This window comes from Saccostrea cucullata, unplaced genomic scaffold (assembly GCF_032062105.1).
Source record: "Saccostrea cucullata isolate Sc308-1 unplaced genomic scaffold, CSIRO_AGI_Scuc_v1 ctg18345, whole genome shotgun sequence".
Taxonomy (NCBI): Eukaryota; Metazoa; Mollusca; class Bivalvia; order Ostreida; family Ostreidae; genus Saccostrea; species Saccostrea cuccullata.
The window spans coordinates 1-10,079 of NW_026925264.1; the positions used below are offsets into that span (position 1 = coordinate 1).

Here is a 10,079-nt window from a genome sequence, read left to right on the forward strand (position 1 = left end):
ACAAAGAAGTGTGGATCAAGTTGCTTTGTGCATGTAAAGTTCTTGGTGTGTTCAAGAAAATTTTATTATGAAAAGAAGTGTTGACTAGATCGAAGTTAAGAATGGATTAGGCTTATTGGTACGAAAGCTTGTACGTGATTGGAATCAGAGGAATCTGCAGACGCTCTTAAATTGCATAATTATACAACTTTTTTTCACCAAAATATGCACACAATGTGATTCCAGTTGATAAAGTTTGAGAATTTTCTTGCTAATAGAATGACCTTTCTACCCTAAAAGACAACAAATCTAAAGCGGTCACAAAATAAAGAGCTACATGTACATGTCTTGAATATCAGCGATTTTTTTTATACCGCCGCTTGAAAAGCGGGAGGGTACAGAGTAATCGGCACATGTATGTCCGTCCGTCCGTCTGTTACGCTTTGGGGTACCCATCTCTTATCCGCAACTCCTTTCATACCAATCTATAATATTTAATGAAACTTTTACAGAATCTTTATTAGTTCATTTTCATTAGGTTTTGGAAAACAAAATGTACTGTTAACATTTGAACATAAATGTGTTGTTCCTTGAGTGTTGATTGATTGATTGTATATTGTTTAACGCCGAGTCGGCAATTTTTCAGCCATGTTACGGCGGACTATCGGTTAAAATAATCGGGTTTTGAAGGATTTTGGTTTCTCTGGCGGCCTCCAGTGAGCTTACTCTTTTTCGAACTCCAGAGAAAGGATCTTTTACGTGCCAAGGGGATTGTCATCAAATACGAGGGGGGAAATTTGGAAACTCTCAAGTCGAGTTTGTTTTAACTATTTCCAGAAAAAAAATCTTTTCTAGTATTTTTTGTTTGTTATTTTTAATGGACTAATCAATATACTATATATACATATGTACTACATATAAAAAAAGTGTAAAAAGGTTAAAAAAAACTATGCTGGACCAAATAATACTTATTTGCCGTTAGAGTTATTTCTAGCCTTCTTCTTAAGAATCAGGACCAGACTATTGGCCAAAACATTTATATTACTTCTGATCCCACGAAGATCATCTTCAGAGACAGTGCCAAACAGAAAACTAAAAGCTTTTCCAATGATTGGTAAAAGGGATCGTTTTTCTCTTTCTGTTGTATAATTATGTAAAGGATGAAGAGTTTTGAAATTATTATAAACATCATTTTGAGCATCCCTGAGATTGATTATTTCTGTTTCTAAACCTTTCATTGAAAGAAAATATTTATCTTTTAGAGGTACATCATAGTCTTTAACTAAGAATTTTTTTACTTTATTTCGTTTAGACTGACATTAGGGCTGTGTATTAAAACTGTGCTGGACAAAATAATAATTATTTGCCGTTAGAATTATTTTTCTATAAATCGGACCAGACTACAATAATCAAATGAAAATCACACATGTTTTAACAGAAAGTCTAAAGCTTATAAACAGTACAAGAATCGCCGTTCAAGAAAATCGTCAGAAAATTGATGAATTTCTCGGAGCATTAGCAATTTTGGCTTCACAATTACAAAACATATCAAATGGACCTCAACAACAAATGCACAAATTAGATTATTTTGTAAATGCCTATTTGAGAATCAATAGAGCTCTTGAAAAAGTACAAATTTAACAGTGTTTTCAAAAAGAGCCGGCAACCGGCAAAATTAACCGCCTGTAGTAGAAAATTTGCCGGCTGAGATTTCCGTCTTAAAAAAAAAAATCTGCCGAATTACGAATTAACTTTGATTTAGTTAGCATCAAAAGCGTTTGAAATTATGGCGTCAAGATAGCTACATATCGATGACCCAGAATATTATGTGAACTGGTTCCCACCACATGTCAGTCACGAATCATCAGAATGTCGAAGAGGAAAATAAACGATTTTTTTCTACCGGTACCCGTAACTAAGCGAGGTAAAGTAACAGTATTTTATATATTTTTTTTCTAGAGACAATTCTATCTTTTTGAACATAATTTAACATTTAACTCCGTGATTCGAGATTCTTTCAAGGCACATGTATAGTGATACACCAGAATTTCTTCCGACATAACTTGAAATTTCTCTTGATTTTTATTACGTTCTAAAAGGAAGTCAAAATTATGTTATTACATTTAAGGTAGGTCGCGGGTTTGCTTTTGTCATCAATTTTGGTACACAATTTCGACGATTCGAGCGGTTGTTTTGTGCACATTTGATTATGACGTCAGTTACGTCACAAAGGCAACTTTGCGTTGTTTCCCGTATAAATTCTCTGCAGATCACTTCAAGTCTGTACGATTCAAGTAAATTGATTAATTAATCAAGTAGATTAATTAATACAAAGTGCATGCTATTGTACGTAAACCTCGTACATGTTTTATAATTAAATTTCAGTTTGAATTCTGATGTGATTATGTGTAATGTCTGAGGACAAATTAAATACAGTACCAAATGAAAGGAGTAATTTATACTGTAAGTGTTACTAAACTGCTAAAAGTCTATCAGAATAACCCAGCGTATAAGTTATGGTATGCAAAAATAAAGTTATTATAAATAAAATTGCCTTGCGGAAAACTTGAGGGGTTGTATGTGTGTACGTTATTTGTAACTCATAGGGAACATGTGTATTGCATCATGACTGCTAATCAAAGGGCGAAAATATGCGTATATTTTTCAGGATGGAATTAATCCATAACACTAAAATGGATAATTTTAATTACATGTATTTTCCTGTTTCTATTTTATTACTCTCATCATTAGTATTAATATTATTTGGTTATTGTGTATTTAAATCTCGTGAAGTCGCCTTTTTTTCTGGCTAACAAATTGTGAAATGCATTTTAAAAACCAAACTTATAGAAACACCTGGACTCTTAGACTTATAACTTAGAAAAATTGACACTGTAAACAATTTACAAGTATCAATTTTTTCCCTATATTTTGTAACAAAAGCTCTAAGTGTAAAAGCTAAATGCAAGTGTTTCACATTTTGCGTATGGAAACTGATTCAGAGAATTCGAAATTAAATATTTGAGAGGTAGGGCCATGTACGAGTACTAGCTTGCGACTAATATAGAAGAAACATTGTAGGTACCCCCCCCCCTCAAATTTCTCAGTATCGGGATTTTTTTTTTCTTTACCGTTTTCGAATAAAGAGATCAAATTTATATGGTATGCCTAAATTACCATTGACCATGCATGAATTTCCTAAAAAAAAACAGGAACTAATATTTTATCACTCGCGGTGTCGTCGCTGCATGTTAATTCTCATGCACGAGGAATGTTTATACCGTTCATTCTGACTCTGTGATCATAATATGAATTTCACAAATACTAGTAAAAATAAGTTGCTGGTCATCCTAATATATCTTCGAAATAAGTTAAATGATGAATAAAATTAAATTTTGCGTCTATGACATCTTTTAGATCTTGAATATTCCAAATGTCAAAATATTTATATACGAACTGTAAACGTTACTACGTTCAACAAATGACGTTGTAGACATAAATAACGCCATAAACGCAACAGTTTAGCAATATAAAAGGAAACTTTGAAATTATTTAGCGAAAAATCTAGCGAGAAGACATATTAATCTTTTTAAATCAATAGCTTTGATTTTACCTCATCTTGACATTTTAAATTTCCTGACTAATTCGTCTACGTCTTTAAAAAGTTATCCAACGTTTTTAAAAGAAACTATTTTCACAAAATTGGCTTAAAAAACGCCATTTTCCATATATTTCAATTGTAAAGCGTAAAAAATGTACTAATAACAATACCGCGTTTATAGTAATATAGCGTTAAAACTGCGTAGGCAAATTTAATAAAAATTGCAGAAGATACGCTGTGAATTCTAATGAACATTTTTATTAAATTTTCAGGATATGTTTTCTCGTAAGAATTTTTATGCAGTAAAGCCGCGACCTACCTTAAGAAGCAGATTACCTGGAAGTACTTACGTTGATCTCTTTCAGACTATAACTTCTTTGTTCCCGAATAAATATATTGAATATATTTAATAAATTGCCCTAGAGTAGACACTAAGTTTTTGCAGTTCTAAACTTTTCTCGTTGATTGGTACACTGATTGAATCGATCTTCATACGTTTTTTATCTGTTTTATTTTTACAGTTGTAGGTACTGACTCAGAAAACCTTGACATAAATCAAAATATTTGCAAGCCAAATGAGCTGACACAGACGGAAAGATCCTCAACAAATGTAATTAATGCCAGTCTGAGCCACTCTGAGAGTAGCTGTGATGTGTCCACTGTCCTGACATGTACAAGTCTTTCAGAAAATGAACATTTAAAATTAATTGAGTCCTGTTTTCCTGACATTGAAAAAAAATATTTCAAAAAAGATTCATAACTTCATGCTTTGCCGCAAGAGTGACTGTTGCTCTCTAAAATCAAAGGAAAAATTTGATCATGCTTGGCTGAACTCAAAAGAATTGTCTTTCTGTAATGTTACAAGATTATGGCATTTCGTTTTTGTCGAGGAATAAGGAGTCTACTGTCTACTTTGTAGAAAACATAATATTAAAAATCCAAGAAACAGATCAGCTGTATTTGCAGATGAACCAAGTAAAAGATTTAGGAAGTTAGCTTTGCAGGAACACCTGAAAACAAAATGTCATGAAGCAGCAAAATATAGCGAATCTTCACACAGAGTTTCAGTTTTTCAAAAAGAAATTGATAGAAAATTAGAAGTCAAAAATGAAGTTTTATTCCAAGCTTTCTATTCTCATTTGTTTGTTGCAGATCAGATGATTGCTAACTTTAAGATTAACAAACTAATGAAATTCATGGAACATATTGGATTGAAAGATTTGAAATATTTCAGTCACAGATCAGCAGGGTCGCAAAGAGAAGTTTTACTAACTTTATCAGACACTTTGAGAAAGGATTTAATTAAAAAGTTGCAATCTTCAAACTGTTATGGATTAATGATAGATGATCTATCTCATGTGTCGTCACTTGAACAGATAATTGTGTACATTCAATACTTTGACCAAGAGCGTGGGAGTGTTCAAACAGATTTCCTTTTCATTGCAAACTTACTGGAAAAGTCAGACTCGGCAAACTCCGAAACTCTTTTCAAGGTGCTTTGTGAAAATTTTGAAGCCATGGATCTAGATATGATGAAGATAACTGGTTTGTGTAACAGATGGCGCAAGTGTGATGATTGGTAAAAATGATGGCGTAAGTGCTAAACTGAAACATATGAACAAATGTCTGATTGAAATTCATTGTGCATGCCATCGGTTGGCATTAGCATGTACAGACACCAATTCTAATCTCAAGTGTGTAGGGAATATTGAGATACATGCTACAGCTTTGGCCCAAAGAAGATGGCTTGTTTTTTGAAACACCTAGAGGGTTACAGAAGCCTTGTACTTAACTCATCAGAAAAAAAGAAGTGTGTAAAAATTCTGAAACGGGCATGTAAAACAAGATGGTTGAGTTTTGAGGCATCAGTTGCTCCTGCAATGGAAGATCTGATTCCTTTAGTTCAAACTCTAAGTTTGAACTTTCTGAAAGTGATGCTGCTGCTTACGGATTACTAAAAAAAAATGCATTCTGCCCATTTTGTAGGTTTGCTCTTTATTTTTCATGCAATTTTACCAATTCTGGGGAAAATAAGTCGGATTTTTCAGAAGAGTTATCTGAATTTTAGTTCAATTCAGCCTACTTTAGACAGTGCAGTTCAAGAACTGAAACAGATAAAAAGTGAAAAAAGTCTAATTGAGTTGGCTAAATCTGAATTAAGTGAAGGTGGAAGGCTTGAACTACTAGATATCACAATAAACCAGAATACTGAACACCAGCTTGGACAGACACTTAGCAACTATATTTCTGCATTAGTGGAAAATATTGAAAGACGCTTTCCTGATGTTCCAATTTTAGTTGCCCTCAATATTTTCAATCCCTGCCATATTCCTGATAAGGACAGTGAAAGCTTCAGTTCATATGGTGACAATGCTGTCGAAATTATTCACCAGCAGTTTCTCCCAGAATGTTGCACCCAGTCCCTTGCTGAAGTAAAAGCAGAATGGCACCTGATGAAATATCATATTGCAGAAAAGAAGTGTCAAATACCTGCATCAGATGATTTTACTCCCTTGGAATGGTGTTTGGGTGAAATAATGAAACACAAAAATGAATACAATTACATGTGCCCCTATCTTACAAAAGTTGTACAATTGATACTTACAATGTCACTTTCTAATGCATGGCCAGAGAGAGGTGCCTCAAAAGTAAAAATCATTAAAACTGATCTCAGAAACAGACTAAAAAATGACATGTTAAATGGATTACTACATATTGCTGTAAATTGTCCAGAGTTGTGCACAGAGAAGCGTGATGGTTTAGTTTCTGATGCAGCTGTGAAGTGGATCACTGCCAAGAAAAGGAAGAAACTTCCTTCCAGTAGGACTTCAGGTAAAAAATTTTCCAGTAGGATTGGTAAAAAAAATGAATGATAATTTTGATATCTAAATTCATTTAATATGAGACTTTTCTTAGATTTCAAATTAAATTGAATAGGTACAGGAGAGGATAGCAGGAAAACATATATGGAGGCAGAAGTCCAAACTGAGTCCGAACCAGTATTACTTGTATCACATGGCACTGATGTTGGTGAAGAAGAAGCTGATGATGTTGGATCAACCTGTGATGATGACCATGAAAAGGACAAACTTTTTGAAAATACTTTACTACAATTAAAAATAGCAAAAAATCTGAGGGAAACAGAGGAGTATAGAAAAAATTTCAGTGTTGATAGTGAATCTGATTGGAATTCAGATGATGAATTTTAATTCTTAAATTCCTTAAATTTGTGTAATGCATGAACAGGAAATTAAAAAATATAATTTTGTTGGTTGTTTTTATTGAAAGGTGGATTAAAATATATAGGCATGTGAAAGGGAGTTAATATACAATATATTCATTATAAAAATTAAGCACAGACTGCACATTTAACATTTTTTATTAGCTCTAAATTGGTAATAAGGAAAAAAATTATAATTTGAATCTTTACAAATTGGTGAAAAGAGAGGCTTCAAAATGGCACTATTTAAGGTAAAGTTAGGCAGTTTTCATTGGTAAATATTTGATAAAAATTGCACTTTTTGATGGCCTTAGAGGCAGGATAAGTAGCTTCAAAAATGGTCATTTTCGCTTCTGTTTTGCTAAAAGTCAAATCTATAAAGCAAGCGTTTCAAAATTATGTACTATGATTGCTTTATTCTTACAAAATAGGAAAGAGATCCACAAATACTGTAAAGTTATTGTCAAACTTAATCAAAGTACTGAGAAGTACAGAGAGCCGGGCTCATTTACAGAGTAGAATGGATTTCTTACATGAATCACGTTTATATTCTGATGAAAAAATTATTTTAAAACTATCAATATAAATGATAAGACACTGACAGTGAGTTTTTCAATCCTAATACCACGGTCCGATTTTGTCAGAATCAGAATTAATCTGGTACCGCAGCTGAACATAAACAAACAGGCCAGTCTGGTTCCCTCTCCTGCTTTACCTCGTATGTGTAGAGAACTACGGTAACACTGATTATCAAAAATCCTTACGCTAATGAACTATGTTCTTTGACTTATGAAGTTTTCAAAGTCATTACTACTAATGTTTATTTTATATAGAAAAAACTTCGTTTTATTTTTGTTGCTTTATTTAGCGTTTGTATTATCTCAAAAGCGGTTGAGAGTAAGAACTATATTTTTGCACGTAACTTTAAAATGGCGACTATGGGGTCAACATCCTGCCTTGAACAGGATCACATAAGCCGGCAATTGCTCTTTGAGCAATAAGCCCGGCTAAAAACTATCTTGCCTACGGCACAATATTTAACGAATGGAAATTGGATCGTTTTTACTTAAACTAAATTACTTTTTGTAAAAATTTGTGAACAAGGGCATGAAACTTTTACATCTGGGGCTCGTAACATAAAGCTTGCTAAGTTTTTGACTTAAGTAGGGTCGTAAGTACCTTTTAAGCGTAATCTTAGGAAACAGAAATGTGACTTCTTAACTTCCTCCACAGCTGCCAATGGAGAATTTTTTTTCTTTTTGAAAGTCATTGAAATTCTTACATAATTGCATTCAATATCCTATCTTATTGCGCGGTAGAATACATAGTAAGAATTATATGCATTTTCAATACTCTTGGAACGCTAAAACGTACTTGGTTTTGACTCAATTTAATTCAAATCAAAGGAAAATATAATTACAGTTGTACGTCACCCCCCCCTCCCCCGCATTTAACATTCAATGTCCCAAACGGCTCTTACATGTACGTCAAGTCTGAAACGCGCTAAATTCAGTAGAAACTATAATGAAATTTACAATTATATAGAGAGAAAATTAGAGAATGTAAATGTAAGCATGGGATTCTTAGCATTTTTTTGCACTGTTATAGAACAGACAATATCAAAAAATAAGAATACGAGTTGCTTAAAAGTCTTTGCACACCGGTGAAAAAAAATTTTGCCTTCCATATGGCCATTCACTTTTTCTTCGTGACGAATGAACCAGGAATCCAAATCCAAAGATTAAATATAGAAAAGGCCTTTGAGTTGAAACCCCCTATGCTAACAAACCTTGAAACCCCGTTAGGAACAGTAGAATCTGGCAACAAAAGTTTCTTACAGAAATAGAGACTGTTAAAGGTGAAAAAGGTTTTCATGGATTGTTTTTATATCAATCTTTATCTATCATCCTTAAAATGACCTATAAAGGTCCGCTTTTGAAAATTATAGAGCAAAGAATGTCAGCGACACCACAACTTTTCCCAGTCGACTGAACTGTCCAGAAGTGTTTGCACAATCCGTAACGCTTTCGACCAGCCTATTGCACTAAATTGGAAGGTAATACATTCTTACAACCCGTGCGCAAATCATTTGGACCCGAAGAATGCATTAGCAAAGGATTCTTCACAAATATATTTTCCAAATGCAAAAAATCACCGCTTCGGAGTTGAAACCCCTTAATTTATGATACTTAACCGAAACCCCACATGTGCCACTACACACGGTGTACCAGGTCAATCGAAGTCAAATCAAGGTTAACGCACACTGTGAAAATGTGTTTAGATGATAGACACGTTCCTAAGCACATTCTTGTCACACTTTTGTTTTTTTTTTAGCTCTACTGGTCAGAGACCAGAAGAGCTTATGCAATAGTAATGCGTCCGGCGTCCGTCCGTCTGTAAACAATTTTTCAAAATGTTACTCCTACAGTTTTGGTCTGATTTCAATGTAACTTGGCACACTAGTAGACTACACTTAGATATATAATTCTGTTTATCGGTTTTTGATTTCGATGAGCGGTGTTGCCCTGGTTACTAAAAATAGAAATTTCTGTGAAATACTTTCAAAATGCTACTCCTCCTACAGTTTCGTCTGATTTCAATATAACTTGGCACACTAGTAGACTACACTAAGATACATAATTCTATTTATCGGTTTTTGATTTTGATGAACGGTGTTGCCCTGGTTACTAAATATAGAAATTTGTGAAATACTTTCACAAAGCTACTCCTCCTACAGTTCGCAGATATGTTAAGGAAGCATATAAGTCATTTCTCGTAAAAATTTAGACTTTTTAAAGAAAATTAATTTTGATAAATTACCAAAACCGCTTATAAATGTAAACTGTTATTAACGATTACATATAGATAAAAGAGTGTCTAATACAAAGACATGCACCATCGCCACGGCATCACGTGACTTCTTTTAATAGCAAAATTTTCCTTCATAAAAAAGCCAACAGAACAACAATACCCCGGAGTTTAATGATTTCTTTGAGTAAATAATATAATTGAAAAACATCTATTTTGCCTAAAAAGTGCTGCTAGAATCCCACTGTCCTGTCAGTAAAATAATTAGTACACACATTCGCACTAAACCCTACCGTATGTTTTGAATTTTATGCATATGACTTTCTTTAAACCGTCATCTTCCTGGTAAAGCACTGCTCCAAGACCTTGGCCACTGGCACCGGTATGTAATTCGAAAGGCTTACTAAAATCTGGGTAACTCAAAACTGGTGCAGTTGATAATTTCTCTTTCAATAAATCAAAAGCTCTCTG

The 10,079-nt window shown here is 33.5% G+C and overlaps 1 protein-coding gene across 1 annotated transcript; it reads left to right on the forward strand.

Moving 5' to 3' along the window:
- The first annotated feature begins 5,593 nt into the window (after positions 1–5,593).
- Positions 5,594–6,848, forward strand: LOC134268468 (uncharacterized). Its single transcript, XM_062750727.1, has 2 exons — positions 5,594–6,412; positions 6,518–6,848. The coding sequence occupies exons 1-2, from the start codon at positions 6,034–6,036 to the stop codon at positions 6,787–6,789; spliced, it is 651 nt and encodes a 216-aa protein (XP_062606711.1). The 5' UTR covers positions 5,594–6,033; the 3' UTR covers positions 6,790–6,848.
- The last annotated feature ends 3,231 nt before the right edge of the window (positions 6,849–10,079 follow it).

Bases quoted from the DNA above. Each gene is read 5' to 3' on its own strand.
- LOC134268468 (XM_062750727.1), top strand. From the start codon at position 6,034: ATGAAATATCATATTGCAGAAAAGAAGTGTCAAATACCTGCATCAGAT. The intron at 6,413-6,517 runs GTAAAAAATTTT...TAAATTGAATAG, and splicing joins TCCTTCCAGTAGGACTTCAG to GTACAGGAGAGGATAGCAGG.